We start from the raw sequence: 22958 nt of genomic DNA on the forward strand, positions 1-22958 counted from the left end.
AGAGTGAGTTCAAGCTGCGCATCATTAGAGGCACCCTTGGTTACAAAGACTGTAGAACCAGTCTGGTCTGTATCCACCGAAGGTACAGAAGAAAACTTTACATTTTTGTCCATCTATTTAGCCCTGTTCCACAAAAGACTTTGTCACACCTCAATAATTTTTGGTCAAACTCCATTCAACGTGGGGTTGTGCATTAAACTGTGCAGTAACATTTGCTCAAATTCCCATTAATTCAAACTCCTTGCAGCTTCTTGATTGGTTGCAATGCCCAAAATCAAAATGGAACAAATCCCTTCTGTTTGTTTTGAACATGAAAGTGAATCATGCATCACAGAGGGAAGTCCTGAGACCATTCAAGTGAAAGGACAGCTTATACAAAATGAGAGAGAAAAAGTAAAGACAGAGGCAGGAGGCTGAGAACAGAGGCAGTTTTTAGTGAAATGGGTTCCTCAGCTGTACAAAAATCTTTAATTGCTAATTCGATACAATCACTCAGTGGACCACCCAGCCCAGAGGCTCTACTTCAAGACGATTGAGAGGTCTGGTACATCAATCACAGGGCTCAGAGCCCTTCACCAACTTCCCCTTGGACAAGCCTGGGAGGCAACCTCAGTGTTGGGCTTCTCTCCTGAAACTGGTTGGAAAACCTGAGAACACGTGCAAGACAGGAGAGAGGAGGGGTGGATGCCATTCACAAGATGGGAACAAGAGACAGCCTTCCTTTTCATTTCATTGGGGGCCACTCTGTAGGGAAAAAGGCAACACCAAAGCCAAGTCTTCCTCAGGACACTTTCCAGCAATTTACTTTTCTGACATGCCGCCACAGAAAAAAATGGTGCCACTGAGAGAAAACCAGGAGCAAACAGAACTCTTGAATTACCATGTAGGGTTTCAGGTCTCTAAGATTGCCAAAGCTTGATTAGAACAAGCAGTTTCAAGGAAAGTCATTTACTTTCCAAACAGAACAGTCTCCTTGGAACACGTTACATTTGCCATACTGTCAGGAGTCCATATCATATGCCCTGTACATAATGTGTCCCTGCTGGTCAAGGAAAGGCTAAAGGCTCTGAACACATGGGATTAACATCCTCCTCCTGATACACACACAAAAAGTCAGTCTATGAGCTACAAGATAGTTGCTCAATCATTAACATTCTTAGCTGTGTATCTGTATCATATTGCTTCAACACAATTGTCCAGCAGCACATGTGCATCCACAGCAAGGAGGCTTTGATCAAATTGTTATTTAATTTTTTTCCGACATTAAGCTTCACTCAAAACAGGCTTTTCATTGTTTGTGTTCACGAAAGTATGCATTTTACATCTCTGTTTGTACTTTGACAATTCTGCTTCACGCCCATCTCCAAGATGCTAATGGGAAAATAACCCGCATCAAACACACATTCAAAACAGATCCACATTCCTCTATAATCTGCAATTCACTGTGAGGTATTAACCCCTTGGGCTGGTTCCAAGACAAGGCATACCATGCTATATTTCCAATAAAAATGAGTTTAACTTCACTAGTATCCAATTAAACAAATACAACAAAAATTTCATATCTATTCACCTCCAACTGGGATTTATTTCTCGTCATGATTAGGTCTGCTCTGCCCTGATTAGCCACACTGCTAATGGATTCCATCATTTTAGTTATGAAGCGATAACTCAAAGTCATCATCGATGAATCAGTTGCTGTCAAAAGCTTCTCACCATGACATGCAGCTGTGGAGTAATTCAAATGCATCTGTTCTTTTGCAGCCCAAAGTTAAAGCAACGTCAGCGTATCTTCCATTTTTGTTGGTCATTCACAAATGTTCATGTTTTATCAGGGATAATAAAAAGTAATAAGCTGAGGCTTTGGCCCCTCAATAAATGCCAGATTAAATGTGATGGGAGATTTGAGAGGGATGATTTCATGTGGGAAGATCTGGAAGTTATGGAGCTCTGTGGGCCCTCTCCTGCTTTGTCTTATATGCCTTTATTGATGTAAACCTCATGAAGAATAGTGTCTTCATAAAAGAGATACAAAAAGGGCTGGGGTAACAGGCAGCCAAAGACAGAGGTAGATTAGAGGGCTAGGCAAAGCCAGCATGAGGGCACTGATATCATGATAACCCTGATGACCTAGGGAAATAGAATTAGAGGAATCCACGGCTCCTGCGGGTGTGGTGGTTACTAGAGGCCCTTGGGATGTGTGATCTGGCTCCTTGGGAAGCCTCCCAGCATCGCAGACGTAGAGTCACTGAAAGGGAAACTGCCCAGCAATGACAGATGGGAAGACAAACGGCTTATGGAATTCCACTAGCTGTGAAATGCACAGTGAGGGAGATGCTGCCAGCAGAATTACAGAACCATGCCAACATGACAGTATGGGTCAGAGTCAGGCCACAGCATACGGCCTTCAGTGCTCTTACTAAACCTTATATTACTTGACTATATCCACTGATTCCATTACCACCTTTTCCATAACAACTTTTTGTATTTGAAGGACCAATTCCCTCTGATACATGCAGCGGATTCAGTTTATGCTGTGTGCTTCTTTCATTGTTTACAGTTTCCTTTGGCATAAGTCTTCAGTAGTGAGCCTGTCCTCCTACCTGAGAATAGGTTTACCCTCTTCAGTCTAATGCTAGGCAGTTTGCTCCAACTACTCCACATCATAAGAACCACAGGTTCTGAGCTGACTGCAGCATGTTCTGGTTGATCTGGATCTCATTACAATCCAGGAATCCTCAGCATGTGACTTTTAAAGGCACTGACTCCAACAGGCTTTTATTCCCACTGAGAAGGGACACATGGGCTTACATGCCCCCACAATGTTAGAGCTCCTTTGCAGACATGCAAACATATTAACATGCACAGTCTTCCAAAAAAAATCTCTTTTGCCACAATAGTGACATTGAGTCTTCTGTGTATAATCATAAAAAATATCTTGCTGGATATTGATAGCTGCTCTGACATGCGCATACAGTCTAAAACGTCACACTTCACACACAACCAGTTTTCAAGTTGCAAAAACAGTATGATTTTATTACCATTTGAGTGAGTGAGGATGATGTAAATTTACTAAATATAGTAATGTTGGCCTAGAATGAAATAATGTTGATAGCTGAAGTAACTCCAGGAAGTAAACTAATAGCAGCATTACTGCATTTAACCACGGTGGTATTGGCATAATTTATAAATGTAATTAAAGAAATGTTTGTCCTCAGTCAACAGTGCCTGTTGTAACCAGCTATAAAATGACCAATGATATCATGATTTCATGACATCGTTATCACATACTCAACAAGAGACACAAGGGACTCTTTTGAAGCTATATGACCTTTCCTCACACTGAAAGCCCAACTGACCTTTTCACTATGAAATGAAAGGCATAATTTTTCAAGGGTTGCACATCAGTCCTGTCAAATATGCAAGAAAGCATACGTCTACACCACTGAGGGAGGAATGCAGTTGAAATATCTGGCCAAGTGTCTAAACCCAGAACAATAACACTTTGGAGGAATTCAAAGAATTTCTCTCTCTTATTAATACTCCCTCCAAGACTTCTGGGAGAGTATATGACTTAATTTTATATTCATTTATTCTCTTTCATTCTCTCTCTTCAGTCTCCTCTGCCTGTGTGTGACCCTTGGACCTGGGCCTACAGTATGCTGCCCCCCAAAACAACCATAAAAATGAGTGAGCAGGGTATTCATTCAATTTCTCCCGCAAACTTCAAAGGCATGAACAGAGGAAAACATCTGGTAGCCAAAAGATCGTGCCGGAGACTAGGAAGAGCAGGAAGACTGTTGAAGGAGACAGACAGTGGGAGAGAGAAGACTGAATCGGCATCTTTGATAAATGGAGGGGACAAAGAGGGAAGATATCTGCTTCTGATTAAAGCCCAGTTAGACATTAAGCAGGGTACACAAGCTCTGACAGTTGTGGGCATAGTTCTAATATAATTTAATGTGTCAGGTATCACCATATGCCACCATACTCTACCTTTTTCAGAAGATCTTTTAATAAAAAGTCCTGCACAAACACAGGACCATAGCTACCTATACCATCCATGTGCTGTCAGGCCAATCTAAAGTCTCTTTCTACAGTGAAGGATGTCACCACCCATCCTGCCTGCCAACATACAACCACCCTGCTTGCTATTTCTCAAACCTCCCGCAGCTCTGGTTGGGCTGTTCATTTCCTCGATCTTTCAAGACACTGTGGCTCATTCTGTCCGCAGAGGGGTGGCAGTCCTGCTAGACTCTTATCTTCATGCTAAATGTATTTAAATTTGCTTTTAAGCTTTTTTGTGTTCCTGGTTTTATAGGAACACAAACATCTTCATTTTCACAATTAGGTGCATGGGCAAGTCATGGAGTTTTGGAATCTAATGATGACCTCTATGCGCTAAACATCATCAGTCACTGGTATTCATTAAGGCTATGATAAAGCTTGTAAAAACCCACTGAGGATACACATTTGTTGCTCAGGATTGTAAAAGGTATCACTGACTACACACCTGAATATACAGCATTATGAAAAGAAAACTGTGACAGCTTGTTTTGACCAATGCAGGAACACCAAGAGATCAACATACCAACTGCACAACAGAAAATAATTCCAACAGTATTAAGCAGGATTAGAGTTAGATTAGATTTAAGTATGTGATGAAACAGAGCAGGCCAAAAAATGAATTGTTCAGACATTATGGCTTTAGTAGGGCTTACCTGGTTTAGTTGGACACTTTTGGCACTTGTTGAGACCCCAGGAGGCGCCCACACTTCCACAGCAATCATCCTGTTTGGTTAGGCCTGGCAGAGGCTTGCCACACTAAAACAACACACATCTGTGTTAAATCTAAGAAATGAAATTTGAAAATTAGTGTTACATATTTGTGGGCTTGTTTGTGTGCTAACCCTAACCCAGGCCGAATCCCTAAGTGCCTTTGTGTCAGTCTGTGCATGTATACCTATCTGTGAAGACAGAGTGAACCAGACACATCTGAGGCTAGTTACCGGGAGAAGGACATTAACACTGAGCCTCAAGGACAACTACCAAACCCTCTGGCATGTCTCATTAAGGCATTTGGCTAATTGTAAGAAAGATTCATATCAGACCTTACTTACTGACTTTCAGCCAAAATACATTTCAGAAATTAAAGAGGAAACAGAGAGGGCATTCTTCTGCAGAACACTCAACTGGCATACTGACAAGATAAGGGAGAACTGCATGCTAAAGCTTTTCTACATGTTTTTTCTGAGACAGTTATATTGGGGTTCTGAAAAAGCACTGTGACTGGGAGGATTTATTTCCAGCTCTCTCTCTATGAAAACAGAGTCAAGAAAATATGATCTCCAGTTCAGGACCAACAAACTTGTTCAATGAATAATTCTGGCAAAAACAACTCTACTGCAAATGTTTGTGTTGTTGCAACTGCAATCCTAAAGGCCAAAAGTCAAACATAATGCCTTATCACAGCCAAGCAAACAGATGCTGTATTAAGTGTGCTAAATCTCAGATTAGCCAAACTCAGGCACCGCCACTTGAGTTATTCCCTATTTCTGGCTTCTTACTCAACAAATCCTTGTTGGGGCATGCATTAGCTTTTATAGTAAATCTGCAGTATGCGCCACACATGGAACCAGATGGTCTATGGAAAGCCACAGGGCCACATGGGCTTGAATTCAAGCCTAACCTTTGTTCTCCAAATGCATCCTATCTCATGGCGTTCATTTGTTGGGAAATTTGTGGAATATGAGATGACCACTGTAGTCAGAGCTCATAAATCCTTGACATTACATAAATCATTTCCATAGGCCCACTCCCTGTTTGAGACAGAAAAGGTGAGGGGTGTGAATATAATGATGTGTGTGGTAAAACAACACTTTCTCCAACTGGTTTCAATGCTTAAGGTGCTTCACACAACACAAGGTGGCTTGGATCAGCTAGTGATGACAGTCTGAATAATGTACTTTAATGAATTAACACAATACCTGTCCATCAACTGTTTCTTGAAAGCATCTTCCCACATGTCCGTTCTGACGGTGGTGTGGTCTGGTATGGCCATTCCCATGGCCATTGGTATGCGAGTGTCCGGAGTGATGGTCATTGGTGGGTTCATGTCCATTCCCAGGCTGTGAGCGTTGCTGAACAGAGTGTGCGCCCTCTGTGGTGACTGGTCTTTGCCCAGGTTGCACCCGAGCTACTTGATGGACCTGGACTTCAGCCTCTGGAGGGTGCTGTATGTGGACATTCACCAAGGATGGGTGGAGAGACACTGGACATGGAGACACACAGTTTATACAATAAAGCCGATAGTTTATAGTTCAAATTTTGTATAACATAAGTGGAAGTATCCTCAGCCAAGGGATAAAAACTCTTTATACATACTGCAGTTTGTGAGCTTTTAGCTAACATGCTGCACAAACATATCCATCACACATACTTAGCTTGCTTCATCACCAAGTTATGAGTTCTACATGGGGAATTCCAGGCAGTGAAGACACTATTAAGATACGACAAAACAACAACAACACCACAAAGAGTTTTGGATTCTCTTGTTTAAATCAAATTATACTTAAGACTAAAAGCAGATTCGGTGAGGAGCTGAGAAGATGTTGCAATGAGGAGAATGAGCTCTTTTGTCCGACTGACAGAGGGGAAGCATCGATCTTCAGGGAGTGCCAGGGTTTTTTCCCAGAATCCTGACGGACTGTCATGAATCATAGATCCACTGACAAATGTCAGAAAGAGTCCAAAAAGAAGAAATAGACCTTATGAAAACTCCTGGACATGAAATTGCCTCGGTGCATGTACAAAGCAGACAGAAAGGCTTATTTTTTTACTCCCCAAACATCGGACTCGTGTCATTTAATTATGATTATTCACGACATTTTACGCAATATAGAGAATGGAAGATACCTCAACAGAGTGATCTGAGCTTCTGCTTTTATTTAGTGTTAGACAGAACTGATCGAGACATAATGAGGATATAGAAGAAAAAGTAGTCGAAGAGATGAAAAGCGAGCATGTCATTCTCTTTTATATTGCTTCTTATAGCTTCATGATGCTGCCTTGCTCTGCTTCTAATATTCACTTCTGTTTGATAAAAGCAGCATTGTGTGAACAATATGAGGGCTTCCATTACTCATCATCCATTACTTGTTCTGCTTAAAATAGAGTATGATCCCCACTGCTGGCCTACAAAGGCACAGCGTTACGCTGTAAACAGTTTAGTAAATCAAGGAGGACATGAGTGCTTTCAAAAACTGTGAGGAACAGTTTGAATAAATAAATAAATAAATAAATAAAAACCACCACCATTTTAAAATGTGAACTCTGAATAAATCTGCCATACCGAGTGGTCTTGACAGTTTTGACAATGCTATGTTGCACCATCCTCGTCTTAAGTCTCTTGTGCCGGAGTATAGGCAAAGACAGAGGTACGATTGGAATTGAGGCAAATCAAGCAGCTGAAGCCAGTTGACAAGATGAATGATTACCTTGTTGATTGGACAGTGGTAGCGTGTACATAGAGTGTGAGGGAGATTTTGGAGCGTGGTGACTGGCATCCTTGTGGCTGTGAGGGGTGGTTCTGGCGGGAGCTGGTAGGTGGCAAAACTTCCCTGTTGAGTTTGATGGACACCAGCATAGGTCCCTGCCGATGCATCGACCTCCATTGAGACAGGGGATCTGACAGAAGACTTCACAGAAGAAGAGGAAGGGAGAGAGCGATTTATGGGTGTGTCAGCAGTAAAGAGAAAAAGACAAAAATTTTATTACGAGTCAGAGAGAACACATCACATTTAATTGTGCAGCTTTATGCATCCTCATACACAAAAATCCAGTAATAAGAAACAGGAGTACTCTTAATAGAAAGGGCATGTGCTGAGGCCTCATGTGGATGACGTTTGTTTGCAAATGGTTTGTGATTGTCAGATAGACACATCAGTCCACATGATATTTATAAAGATTCAACTTTTTCCTGAGTGCTGCTAACCCTAACCCTGGAGCAGAACCTCCTTGACTAGCATGTATTGTCTCACATCACTAATTACATACACTGCAGTGTGATGACTGATGATTCATCCTGTACTAATTCAGAGAAAACAACAAGTGCATGCATATCTGTATGGGACACTTAGTTGACTGGCAGCAGGAGCAGCATGAGAAATCGCCAAGCAATCAAAGATAGACTGAAAGACAGTGTCTCCCAACTAGTAAGTAAATTGAATCCCAAAACATGCTCTGTCTACACCTTCAATTATAGTTGGAGAGAAAAAGAAGAAAGGTTGGCAATGGCCAGATGGTGTTTGACAGTACTGCTTTTGCAGCCTTTTCATTGGCCTTATCTCTTGTCATAATGGATAAGTGCCAGCTCAGCACCCTTCATACCTGGGCCTTCTCCCATCAGCAGATTTGTTCTGACCCGACCTCTCCTAACTGAAAACATCAAAGACTACCAAATGGGGGAAAAAAAAAAGCCAAAAAACTATCCAACTGTGACGAATAGCCACTCTGGAGTACGAAGGATGAAAAGCACTGCACTTTTTCTGGCTTGACGGTATCACACAGCTATGAGGACTGTACAAGACAGTTGGAGATGCAGATATCCTGCATACTAAAAGATGAAAGAGGACACTAGTGATGGTAACACGCTGTGGGCTGCATCCTCTGTCTCATTGCAAATGGGGAACATACAGGCGCTGAACCATCTTGATGGCATGTAGAGAATGAACCCTGTCCATAGCATTAACAAGACTAGAAGAGGAAGAGAGGGAAGGAGGGAATAAGAACAGAGGAGTAACAGATAGGGATGAAACAGGATTATGAGAAAAGCATGTTAAGATTGGAAAGCCACCAGTGTTGGTGTTCAACACATAGGAAGGCCTCCTGTGATATGACATTCTGGCTAAATTATCAGCTGAAGTAGGCTATTAAATCCTCTTAATGTGGGAGGTTATTAAATTATCAGTTTAAATTATCATCTGTAGTAGGTTATTAAATCCTTTTAATGTGGGAAGTAGGTCTGCACTGGTCTATGTTAGGCCAGTCCAACCCCAGCATGGGGCAGGAACTATTCTTAGACAACAACTTACTGTCGACTCTGCAACCCATGCTCCCTGTCTGCCTATTTCTGTCTATTTAACAACCTCGAAGAACTAAACACACACACTCCCAGATCTCACACAATAAACTTCTTCGCAATCTAATATCTGGTTTTGAAGTAAGAACTGTACACAGGGTGCGTATCAAGGGAGCCTGTTATAATTATGCAGCCAGATTTTACTGCACCGTGTAAGGAACATAACAAGAGCATGAGATAACTGTTTGCTGTCCACTTGACATTCCTTGACGAACACGCACACCCAAGCAATAACAGGATGCAAGCCTAAATGGAAAACAATCTCCTTTTAATGCATGCTTTAACACGTGCCTTTATATAATGAAGGGAGATTTAAGGAATAAAAATGGGGTATAAAAAGAAACTGCTGCTCAAAGCAGGGGTGCCAGGAATGTAATCTTGTTGAAGACCTCTGCCAGGATGTTGAAGTGTTTGGAATATCTATGCCATGTTCCAAAACCCCATTAATGGGCACATAAATCTGCAACATCAACCTGTTTATATATTCATAAGTCAGCTAGTTCTTCTCCAAGAGAACCTTGTACACAAGTGAATGACGGTTGCATGTTTGGTTTGTATAAATGCGAGTTGTAACTGAAGAGGATGTGAATATAAACATGTATGGTATGTGCACCCTTCATCTGTAATCTACAAGTAGTAATTAGACTAAACCTCAACTGGACCTTTATAACTGATAAGAGAACATGTAAGGGCCTTCGGCATTGACCACCCCCTCCCTTCCCATAGACACTCCTGTGTGAATTTAGAGCAAAGCCCCCAAGATAAATGACAGGTTTAATGTAATCCCTATAAAATCCTATAAAATTCATGCTGCTACTCTTTTAGCCTTTCCTTCTCTTCTTTCATTTGCTCCTTCTCTCCCAGGGAGCACATTAAATGGTTAATGGCAGGGCGAGTCGCGAGGTGTAAACCGCAAAGAGATGCGGCTAAATGTAGGGGGCATGGGACCACCACGTGTGTGTGTGGGAGGAAAGATTAGTACTCCTTTACAAAGCCAGCTATTAATCTGCTTGACCACCATCTCTCTACTTCTCTGTCTCTCTTTCTCTTTGACAGTGAGAGTTTTTAGCATAGCGCTCAACTTTAATCTCCACCACTCCGCCTCCTCTGTGAGCTTGGTATTCAGAACAGACGGCATGCCACTGGGAGCCCATTTTTCTCAAGCTCACCCCATAAAATACAAATGAAAAAGTCGGACAGAGGCAAAGTGTGTGAGAATCACAAGGTAAAGCATAAGAGACAGCGAGAGGGAGGAACAGGTAGATGTAGGGACAAGAAGGAGCAGACAACAAAGCTCAGCATTAATGACAATCAGGAGGCCTGGAGTGGACACTCACAAAGTCTGAAGCCCTGGTTCTTTGGCTGCTGCTGCTGCTGCTGCTGCTGTGGCGAGGTCTCACTGTAAACCGTGGTGATGTCTCCCCTCTCACAGCTGTTGTAGCAGCGCCCACCGCTGCACACCCTGCGGCATAGCATAGGCGTGAAGACAATCTTAATGCGGTCCAGGTTGGAGGTGAGGTTGGCCCCTGGAAAACACAAACACACCTGGTTGAGAAGGAGCAGCAGCAGAGACAGACTGGAAATGAGCTGCATCCTTTCTCCTTCAGTCTCACTGTGACACACTCCCAGTCTGGGTTAAGGGAGGTTTATAAGTATGTGAGGGTGTGTGCTGACGGTTGGCCAGTGGCACGTTGCAGCTGAACGAGTGATGTGCCACAGGCCAGCGAATGGGGGAGAGGATACTATTAGGTATTGGGCTTGCTTCCAAGCCCTTTATCTCTGGAAGAAGGTGTTTTGGATGTGTGTATGTGTGAAGGAAAAAAAGAGAGCGTGAGTGCAAGTGAACATTGTGTAATGGTGGGAAGCTGTTCAACAGTCGTTGCCCTGGTACAGGGCTAAAAACAAGAGAAGCTTGAACAGCAGACAGCTGTGTATGCTGGATAGTGGATCAGAGGAAGATGAGGTAGTGAAAGGAGAATAAAATTTAAGAAAGTCAAGATCACATTTCTTTTTGTTGTTGGTGGAGGCGCCAGAGCTCAGTGCCTGTCATATCAGAGAGGTGATAGTGCAGATTCACAACGAAATCAAAGCAGTCAACTGTGCAAACACACAAGAACGATGTGCACTGGACACACTGCTTGAAGTCCTCTCCAGGCAATTGTGTGGTTGTCGACCAGCAGCATGCATGCACACATGGTCACACGTTGCATGCAGCTTTGATATGAAAAGTTTGTTTGGTGTGATGCATCTCACAGAGGGGGTGGATTGGGTGGACAGCAAAAGAAAGGAACCACAGGCTGGGATGCTGCCAGTTTTTCCCCTTGTGACTAATGTTCCATTTAGCAATGACACCACAAGATGTGTATGTGTGTATCTTAGTCACAGTGAATTCTGTGCAATGGGTTGCGTGTGTCTTGACATGGCTGGGGAGGGTGGCAGGTGCAATTTAGAACAAGTACAACTGTTACAATATTCATTTCATCAAGTTTGATAAGTGTTCTGTTTTTCTGTTCTTACCTGCTGGAAGTAGTGCATTATTGAACTGTCCATCACTGGTGGGTCTGTGACTGTTAAAGGACTGTATATGTCTTTGTCCATTTCTGTGTCCTTGCCAGTTCCCGTGATCATTGCCGTGACTGTTAGCGTAGCTGTTGCCATTGGGTAGAGCGTTGGAAGTGATAGGCCCAGATGATGCTGGATAACGCTTCACAGTGCGGGAGGTCCCTGTCTGCTGAGGAGAGGAGTCAGGGGGTCCCCGTCTCACTTGTGTCCTGTCAATCACATCATTGCAAGACCATAAACATATGACCTCAGTCAAAAGTTAATGTCCCGCACATATATAAACTCATAAAGTTACTCCCATTAGCAATGTATGTGCATCGCCGTGAAATCCATTTAGGTGTGGTCTGTGTGTGCAACAGAAAAAAGTATCCCTTAAAGACAAACATTAATGTCTTAGGTCATTGCTTTGCCTTAATTGATTTTATAGATAAGACACACTGATTTGGAAATAATTTTACTTTAATCAAATTAATAATACCATATCATTCTTTAAGCACAATGGGTTTCTCAACTAACATCTGCTCTAAGTCAGACAACCATGACCCTCAGTAATTAATGAAAGATTGTGTTTGACATTAAATACATTTCGCAAGAGAAGATTTTTCACCACTGATTAACGAAAAATGGCAAGCAAAGAGAATAAGACTTCACCCGTCCCAGTTTGTGTGTGTCTGTGTGTGGCTGGTCTGTTTGCCTCAGAGGAAAGTGTGTAATCACACAAATTAGATCTTTCCATCAGGTCCGCAAAGCCTCTCCATCACCCATTGTGTCTGCTTGACTAGATTGTGAACTCCCTGTTCTGTCTGACTGTGGCAAACCAGGGAACAACATCATGAGGGTTGCACCCTGCTGGAGGAAGTATTAAAACTAGGGTTGAAGAACAAAAGAGCAGAGTTACAAGGGGCATGTAATTTTTTTTATGGGTGAGCATTAGATTCGGGTCAATACCTAGGCATTTGTTGTGTGATCTGGAGGAGGGCGCACGTCTCTTAGACAGACAGGCAGACAGTTGTGCACTAGCTCTGATGGTCAACGAAAACTCAGGCATTGCTGGGATTCAGCTTTGCAAAAACATCTGGATCCCACTGATCTGCCCTGACAGTCAGTCAGCAGAGCAAGACAAAGATGAACCATGTCAGGCAGATCAGAAGATTAGTTCTACAGAGCACACCTGCAGCCCTGTAAAGTAATTGGGGCTTTAATCAAACCCCATATGAGAATATAAACCATCCATTAACATTTCATTCTTGGCGTTTTTAGCCACACATCATGTTCTTAAGCCCTGAATCAGTTCTGCCAACCCAAATGTGCACACAAATGTACTCAAATGTACACACAAAGATAATGAGTCATATAAACACACAAGCATAAGCTACTCAAAAATGCATACATTTGCACACCCTTACAAACACAAAAACACACACATCCTGTCCCAGCAGTGCTCGATGTAGCACAAGTCTATGCATGTTGTAGTCTGAGCTACATTCCTGCTGCCGAGAGAATCGGGACACTAAATGAGAAGGGGAAAAGAGGCACACGTCTGATAAGCTTTCATGTCATCTTTTTAAAAGACCACGGGCAGCACCTACAGACAGCTGCTGACCTAGATCCAGGGCGAGTCCCAGGAATAGGATGTGTCACACGGAAGTAAGAGGTGCTTATGTCAAGGTGGTGAGGACAGGCAGGAGGTGACCATCCCTGCCGTCCGCTCCAAATTATGATTTGGTTTTTCCATCACGAACAGTGGCACCTGGCCTGCAAGCATCCTGCTGAACTTCCTGGGCTTAACCAGATGTTGATCTGGCTGTTTCTCTCACTTTTAATGGCAAAGTGACTTCCTCCCAGCATAAGCGCAGCGCTGCCCTCTCAGATCAGGGGGCAGCAAAGGCAAGCACGACTCACTCTGCATGTTGGATGTCATCATTAAGATTTCAAGGCCCCTGAGATCCAAGGAGGAACCATTCCCCTGCCTTGTTCTGGGTGACTTGAAAGCAATTTTGAAGACCTCTGCCAAAATTACATGCAACATGGTTTGAGCAGACAGATGGAAAATATGTTTTGGGTATCATGTTATGGCCATCCAGTTTTAATTAAATCACTGCTGGAGCTGATGAGAGAGCTGTTGAGAGCTGAATGAGGAATGAAAAGGGAGGAGACATGAAGCAAATAACAAATACATTCAATTTAGAACCTTTGTGTCTAATATGATTGTATTACTGATACTGTTCACTGCTAAGTAAAAGCTGTTATATGTTCAGGAGTTCTCAACTGAGCTGTTGTCTACTGCTTTCCTCCGTTTTTAAAGAGCTAATTTGAAAATTATACCTTGCTGCACCTCTAAAACTCACTAATTCAGTCACCTCAGCTTCAATCTACTTACAAACAGAAATATAATAAAAAAGACAGGTCTGGGTTTTAGAGAGACTTTGTCTACAGTAATATCCACTACCACGTCTGGGCTGAATCTCAGGAAGCAAATTAGGCAAGCAAGCAAGTTTCTCCCTATTTTAGGTGTTTATGCTAAGCTAAGCTAAATGCTATCTGGCTCGAGCTCCACAGAGAATGTAAAATGCAGATATGACATGTTTAATTCTCCACATTGAATTCTTGGAAATAAACTGAATAAACATTATTCTAAAAATGTAAAACAAGTTATTTTCTTTCCAAAGAAAAAGTCATTATGGGTGCACATGCTGTTGAAACCCTGTTTTATTATTCAGATACTTTGATTACACTGAATAGACTCACTTGCAGAAAGCATGAGCCCCAAATGGCTTTAGTAGATGCCATGCATTATTTCATGTTCAGAACATGTGCACAGTAATTATATTCAAAGAGAGACTGTTCTTGCACCGATAAATCTCAGTCCAAACACTTGATCAAAGCAGCACTTTATATTTGATAGCAAAGTAGGCCTCTAGCTCAGACGTAAACACATTGGCTTTGTCCACTTTCACTCATCATTATTCATTTCACATGTATGGAAAGCAATTAGCTCTAGAAATCAATGCACTTGCGGAAATTACAAATCAAAGTGATGGCCAAGAATCGACACCGTGCATGAAGCTTCCAGTGTGTTGCTAGTATTACTTGGCAATCAGTTCCTATGAATCTTTGAACTCATTGCAGCATTGCAATATGTGAATATTACCTCTCATTAAAGCATGACAGGCAACATAAATGGCACTTCTAGCTGTGCCTTTTGACCCAGATGAGTTGGAGAGGAGAAAGCTTTGGAACAGAAACAGCTCATAGTGAAAATGCAAGCCAGGACAGAGAACTGGAGGACAGTCAAAAGGCTGTAAACCCTCTGATCTCTAAGCTTCTGCTGGGGCTGTGCATATACCACATTGTTAAAAGAACCCAATGAATTACACTGCCAAGAAAAATGGTAGGTGCACTTTGAAGTTTTGATGGAAGTGCGTTGGGGGATGGTGTTGTTAAGTGGCAAAGTTCAGTTAGGTGGCGCTTTTTTACGTGAAACCCATGTAGAGGCAGCTTGTAGAACGGCACTTCCCATTATCCCAGTGGTGACAGCTGACGATGATCCAGTTCACCCCAAACAAACACAGACCCACGTATGCACACAGCAGAGGACGGTGGCATAGTGGTTAGCTCTGTTGCCCCAAAACAAGATGGTCACGGGTTCAGTGCCCAGGCCTGGGGTCTTTTTTTGTGGAGTTTGCATGTTCTTCACATACTTGTTTGGGTTTTCTTTCAGGTACTCCGGTTTCCTCCTACTGTCCAAAGACATGCATGTTTAGGTGAATCGGTGTCTCTAAATTGCCCGTAGGTGTGATTGTGAGTGTGAGTGAATGTTTGTCTCTGTGTGTCTCTATATGTTGGCTCTGCGATGGACTGGCAACTGATTCAGGGTGTATCCCACCCTCACTCAATGTGAGCTGGGATTGGCTCCTGCACCCCCCGCAACCCGGAAACGGATTAACGGTAGAAGATGACTGAATGATGTACACACGCATACATTCAGTGACCTAGATCCTTGGGAATTGTTTACATCTCAAACCGTCTCTGTAGCCCACACAGCATGAGCAGGCCAGAACAGTGTTTATGTGAAGCACAGCAGAGTAATGTATGAGCTGATTTGTTCACTAACAGCTCAGTCTCTAAGGTGCTTTCGTTATCATCTGTCTCAATGGCTCTACACATGAAATGAATCATATGTCAGTTACTGTATTTGCAGACAGAGAACCTAGTTCATAAGTTGCATAGGGGGTCAAGATTGTTTTAATAAAAGACAAGCATGTTGAATTTAGGCATCTAGAGCTAAGACTGCAAATAACCCCCTCTCACTCCCTTTATAAGGGTGTAAGACAAGCTTACGGTGGACATCAGGTAAAAAATGCAAAAAGTTATCACTGGAGCCAGTGTTTGGTTTTTTTGATATATGCTACTGTAGAAAGATGGAGGTGCTACCTGACAGCCACTGTGGAAGATTATGCTCCCTTATGTAGACATGAAGGGCTCTTAACAACAGCACAGCGATTCTTGGTTTCAGGAGACTGTACCCTAACAAAACATTATGATGAATGATATAAAGCACACACAAAGGTGTTTCATATGTGCTGTCAGGCTTGTTGGCATCAAACAACTGACTGATATGCAGAACTTGACTGGGTGCTGTATTGAGAAATTTGGTCTTGAACAGACTGTCTAAACTAGATAGCCTGATAGTAGGCAAGAGTGTCTGGCACAAGTATCCCAGTCTGGGTTACACCGCAAAACTCTACAGCTTTGTCACTTTGTCCCGTCACAGATCTCTTTGTGTTGGACTGGACATGACCTGAGTGACGTATGGTTAAATCATCAGTAGATTTAAGAACAATTAACGAAAGTCTCTCTCTAGCCCATGAAGGAAAACCTAGTCATTATTCTTTTTATTTAAACAATATGTTTAATTGTTACCCTTTTTCCATCATGGAGCATCAGCCAAAAGCCCTTATTACATAAGAATTGCATATAATTAGGGCAATTTGAAAGCTACTTGGTAAATGGGAAACTAAATGACAGTCATCAAAGACCAAGTGTAAATCAAAGTTTACACACATTCATAATATTCAGAAAAACACTCCAGTTCATTTCAAAGCTTTCCCCTCGGATATGCAGATCATCAGTCTAACCAGGGGGAACAGCAATAGCCTAAAAAATTGTGCAAACAGCAGCTGAAACAATGAAATCTCTGTACCACTAAACCACTGTAAACGCTGTTGGCACAAAGGAGAAGATTTATAATCGTATTTGGGACATGCACTTTTGCAGTTAGAGAAGGAGAGCTGAGAGCTTTCAGAATAAGGGAGACAAACAGTTTTTGAATACAACAAAGCATATTGGAGGTACCCCAACTGTTCCCTACAAAGTAGCAAAGCAACAATTTGGATTCAGATCATTTGTAATGAAACAAATTAACCATGGAAATCCAGTAAGTGTGCAGAGACACTATACTGCATTCGGAAGAGGTGCTGTTAAACGCGGCAACACCTTGAAATGGACAAAGATTGTCTATCATTCCGCTCTAGATTTTCACTTTTAGAATGTCAAAAGAGAAACGTTTTTCAGCAAAAGGCTCAACAACAGATGGTGCTCCACATTTCACAGATTAAAGCTTGCAGACAAGGAAGGAGAGCGCAGACTGTTGAAGCCAGTCCCTTGAGGTATTATTCAAGAACATTAGCAAAACCATACAGACTCCACTTTTGCTCACGTTTTGCCCAAAAGTGTTAAGTATCTGTGTGACGTCAGAAATGTTAAGTATACTGTAGCTAAGGAAAGAAAACATTTCAGATTGTGATATATTTGACTGAGATTTCTGTTCCAATTAGGGCTTCTTTGGTTCAAAATTTGGTTTAGCAAAAAATCTAGTTTTAAATCAGATATTTAATGATAAATTAATTACTAATTCATGACTTTATTTTATTTAGGGAGGTGGGTTGTTTTCCCACGTTTAATCTAGTTCTCAGGGCTCACAGTTGAAAGGGAAAACTGTAATTGAGAATTGGGTTTGTCGTAACAACCTTAGTGTATTTTAGGGGGTGAAAGTAGTCTCTGTGGGCTGAGAAAGAATTAACCCCATGTTACCCACCCAGTCAGTGCACAAAGCCATCTGTACCACTAGTGGTCAAACCCCACTGTGGTCACACATCTCATTCCCCAGGCTTCATGCAAAACGCGCATCCATTCATTATTCACTACCGCGGTTCCAGTGTTTCTTTCAATAAAATCCAGAGGTTTGATACTCAGCAGGCACCGATGCATAAAATATCCAACCCTACTTTCATTACATTGTTGTTTCTCGTTCCTCGTAGCAACAAAGTCAGGCAATGCCATGGTGGTAAAGTTTATGTTCACTGGAATTTAAAAAATAACTCAAAATCAGCCTCTGTCACATTAAAGTCTTACCCCAAATTATAGCTTTTTGTTGATATTTAATCTTCGGTAATAAATGTTTTAACCTCCAAAGTTTTGGCTTTTCTCACAGCTTGTTTTGCAAGATAATCAGGAAGCATGTCCCTAACCCTAACTCAATGAATGAATACAGCCCACGTGGTAGGAATACAGTTGAAAAAACATAAAATGATAAAATCTTTTCCTTGGAAATTTAATTCAATTTTGCCAATCATGCAAGTAGTCCAATAAGTGTTCCATACTATTAACAATGAAGAACAGCAAAACACCTAGTCCCACAAACGTGTGCAGTGCTTTAACGATAAGCTCTTTTCTCCTGAAACAAGGTCTTCATACATGGCTGCATGAGGCTTAACATCAGTGAGCAATTAAGGCCCAGTCTTTCTTTGATAAAATCTCTAGTCATTATGACTTGGATAATTGTGGGTCCTGGCAGAATATTTCCCCTTGTGAAAATCTGGGTGTGTCTGAGAGTTTATCGCACCAGCTACGGAGGCTGGATTAAATCATGTTCTCCCTGTCTGGACAGCCTTCCAGGAATCCTGCTAGTAGCAGCCAGAACCTGGGTAAAATGAATTACAGTGGGGTTGGACTGATTCAGAAAGTTTTTTCCCGCCCCAGGGGATAAGGTTTATATTGAGAAATATATTTACCAAAGACTGTTATTTGGATCAGCCAAAGTGCTACACAGACAAATGAAGAGATGAAGTTCCACTTAATTTTATAGGTATTACCTCCCCCGCCGCCAGCATGAAAATAGATTTTCTGTGAAATTGACCTCACTGAGGTTTTCTGACACAACATGATCAAAACATGTGACTCCCACAGTCTACTCAATCACAGGCCACAAACTGAAAAATAGCAAGTTCAGTTTTTATGTCCGGGGGGGGCAATAGCAGTGGCAACCTGTCTGTTTTCACCTCAGCATTTATAAAGAGGGGGTTTCAACCTATCAGAAATAAACAAAGGCCTGAATATGGATGTCAGCAAAGCAGTGTGGTTACTGCGGTTCAGGGGCCGGAACCAAAATACCTTGAGACATCGGGAACAGAGGCCATTCAATACTCTCCAGTTTGTTGTAGTTGTTCCGATCATTCACTTAGTAAAATTTTGCAAGACAGGTCAGCAGGAAGAGCAATTATAAAGTGCTGACTGTGACTGTGCCTTCACTGGTTAGTGTTATATGTAAGACTGCTTTGACAATAATCCAGAGAGGGTTTCCAATAAGAGAAGTGATTGAGGGATTTTTTAAACAGATCTGTATCATGGGTTTGAAAAGCAATAAAAAGTTGCGTGGAGGTTCACTGACATCACAAGAGAAAAATGCAGACACGAGACTAACACAACAATGAGTTTTGATGCCTGAATACAAGAAAAATGGGACAGCATGTTGGATGAGTATGTTTGCCGGTTTTGGAGGTCTGCTACACCACAGGAACCCTACATCCTGACATCTGAACGGATTAACTGCACAGCCATACAGCTAATTCATGCTTTCAACAGCTTGCCCCATATCTGGGGGATGAACCTGATTGATGCTGTCTCCATCTGCCTCAGCTCCGGAGCTGGAGGCTGGACTGCATTCTGGGATAGACACCCCTCTTCCTATAACTGCAGTACAGTATTTGTTCCTCTGACAGCTGCATCTGCGCAGCCCTGCTTGATGAGATGGATTTGGCTAAGATACTGAGCCTGCTGGCACCGAAGCACAGAGAGTGAGTTTCGGACGGGGTTTCGGGAAAGTTGGGATGGAGAGAGAGAAAAAGACATATCTGTCCCACTCTGAGTGCTGAGTTCTCTATGGTCCTTTGTTCCCTCTGGTCTAGCAGGAAGCCAAACAATCATGGGACTCATTTGGCTGGGTTTGAAGAAAGAAAAAAAAAATAATACCAAGTCTTTCTTGCCTGGCTTGTTCAATATGTTGGGTGTTAAAAATGTATGCTGTATTTTGACACACATTTAACAACACATGCTTCAAAATTCAACATTTCTTCTTCATGCTTTTTCCTCTGGAATGTAGTGAGTTCACCTGAGGACCTTCACAACTGACTCTGCACTCTGCCATGTTGATGTTAGCGCATAGTAGCAAAGGTGCACAATGCCATCTAAAGCATCACAAAACCGTGACAGAGGATGTCCAGCCATGCCCTGAAAAGCCCTATCCCATTCATATCACAAATGAAAATGCTCACCAGGGAGCAGGGTCATGGCAAAGGTCAAGTTTGTAGCACCAGCATGCCAAGACAAACACACCTGCAACTCACAAGCAGAAAACCGGTTAGCCTGACCCCGTTCAAGTTCAATTCCAGTGTACCCATGCTGTGATACAAATTACAGCTCTGGGCACGTGGTCATGTGCATGCCTTAGAGTGGACATAGTCTCACACTCATGTGAGTGCACACACATACAACATGTGGGAATTAGCCTGTTCTTTACCCCTCAGCTCTACTTTAGCCCCCAACTTTCCATCTGCAGAAGTCTGTTTTTGGTAGCAGTCAAAAAGGGAGACATGAGGATGATTTTGTACCAAGTCCCCTTTGAGGAGCTAAGCAGACTGCCAGGTGGTACAGAGGGAAAACTTTCCCAGGCTGAATGTTTACAGATATATTTTAGTGTTAGGGTTAGGGCTGGCAATGTCCATCTCTGATCAAAGTCAAAGGCATCAAGAGTATTGTGATATGGAGAGCTACTGTGGGGATTTGGGCTGCTCTTTTAATTTACTATCTTAACAGAGTTATGAGAAACCTTTCTGAGCGAATTTCCACTCCCGCCTTTCAACATTTATGATCAAATGTTATTGAAACTTTATGTTTCTCTTACACTTGATACAACACATTCTTTAGTGATGGTTATGACCAGGAGTCGTCGTGATCGTTGTAAAGCAATATTTCGATACAGGTGCTGAGGTCATCTAGAGGATTTTGACAGAGCCTCCCATAAGCACTGATCATGCGGTTTGCCTGAAGTGGGAGTGAAAGTGAGCAATGATCCACGATTAACATAGAGAACTCCCACTAAGACCACAGTTTCCTTTGAGAAACAGCTGTGTGGCTATGTGCAAAGCCTTGAGTCAACAAGGCACACAACCACCAGTCCCATTAGTCACTAGGCAAACAGTGGGGCTGATATAAGCCAACAGCTAATGTAGAGAGAGCCGTATGTATCACCCATTCAAGGGTCTTTTGCCTCATGTTTCTGGATGTTGTTATTTTTCTTCAGCATCATAGTATGCCACTTCATAACTAATCCTGAAGCAGATGGCACTTGGCAAAATTGGATAGAGGAGTTACTTTCTGGAGTTGACCAAGGAAGTAATGCATTGAAATTCAACTTTTAATTATTTCAAATGAAGAACTAGTGTTGATAGATAGGGATATACTGTTTCTGATACAATAATACCACCACTGGGCCACTTTAGGTGTGTTCTGGTTTGTACTGGACTAAATCATCACATAGTTTTACAATAATCCATTGTTTGAAAGCTTTAAGTCTCCCGATTCTATTTCATATCAAATAATTTTAGGCTCAACATATCAATACAACAGCTGTTGATGTAGAATCAATTCAGACTTGTGGCTATGGCTCCAAAGTGTTTTCCACACAAAAGGTACTATTTAGGTCTTATATCAATTTTTTTGTGCCACACAGTGGCTCCTAACCATTCCACTTGATTAGATCAGCATCTACTGCAACAGTATTGGTACCATTCATTTGAATGGGAAAGTGTGTCTGTCCAAACTGTTGACTGATACCCTAACCCTAACCTACATTAAGTTATTTCAAATAAATTAATTTTCCCATATTTCTGTCATATTGTACATTATGTCGAAAAAGTACATTGTTTGAAGTCCTACTGTGTTGATGCTGCTGCATTAGATTGTGCATGCAGCCACAGAAGGCGGATAGTGTCTACCATTATATTTTTTTGCTTTGTTTGTTTTAGATGTGTAATTTCAAAGTATCAAAAAGTTGGTAAAACAACAAACACTACTTTTGTGCTCAAAAGGTTCATAGGACGTTTAAGCTACAGTTGAAAGACTATGACAACTTGAACCCTCTGCAGTATCACCATACAGCTCAGTCACCCAGGTGGGTGCCGCCAGCTGTCCTAACTTTAATTATGTAACCACATAGAGAGATACAAGAGACCGTAGAGAGATGACCTTTGGTAGGATGACCAGAGAAGCGAGCACACATCCTGCTCTGCCCTGTTCTGTTTCCTGTGCAAGGCTGACAAGATGGGTGTGATGTAAGCATGAAGGACTCATAGGAGTTGGTGAATACATATTCTACATCTTTTCAGTACGAACCTAGTCAGGAGTGTTCACCACTGACCCTGACCTCCATACTGGAAGTTGACGGACCAACTGTGATCTGCAGGATCTCGTGCTGACAGGGATAAGCCTTTCACTACTGCTGACCACACTGCTCACAGGAAAAGCTGGGATACAGAAAAACCTTTCATCAAGTCAGAGAAGGAAGCAGTTATTCGTTTGCCAGCTGCATATAGGATGTACTTATTGTCAGTTTTACAGTTTTAATGCCAAAGAACAGGCAGTGCATACCTCTGGGACATAGTTAAAAGCGTTGCAGGAAAGGTGGAAGGCTGGAGACAGGAACAGAAGATGGAGTTGGGCATGGGGTTGGATTCACATGTCTCACTGAACAGGGGGATCCTCATATGTTTTAGCCATCCCAAGACTGTCACTGATACATTTACTACGTTCATGAAACAGTTTATTCTAGTATAAGATAATATTTCACAGTAGAAAAGTGCCTGGATAAGACTTACATCATTAGATTTTGACAGATAAATTCTTGCTTCACCGAGATAAGTTT

General features: G+C 42.1%; 1 protein-coding gene across 1 annotated transcript in view; it reads right to left on the bottom strand.

Moving 5' to 3' along the window:
* Positions 1-22958, bottom strand: part of LOC115035557 (latent-transforming growth factor beta-binding protein 2) — a 76949-nt gene that overhangs the window by 37067 nt on the left and 16924 nt on the right. Inside the window, exons 4-8 of the mRNA XM_029493438.1 lie at positions 11654-11907; positions 10474-10662; positions 7494-7694; positions 5985-6268; positions 4719-4821 (exon numbers count right to left, since the gene is read on the bottom strand). Coding sequence (XP_029349298.1) covers positions 4719-4821; positions 5985-6268; positions 7494-7694; positions 10474-10662; positions 11654-11907 — 1031 coding nt within the window. The remainder of the gene's footprint in view (positions 1-4718; positions 4822-5984; positions 6269-7493; positions 7695-10473; positions 10663-11653; positions 11908-22958) is intronic.

The sequence above is a fragment of the Echeneis naucrates genome, chromosome 22 (genome assembly GCF_900963305.1).
Source record: "Echeneis naucrates chromosome 22, fEcheNa1.1, whole genome shotgun sequence".
Classification (NCBI taxonomy): Eukaryota; Metazoa; Chordata; class Actinopteri; order Carangiformes; family Echeneidae; genus Echeneis; species Echeneis naucrates.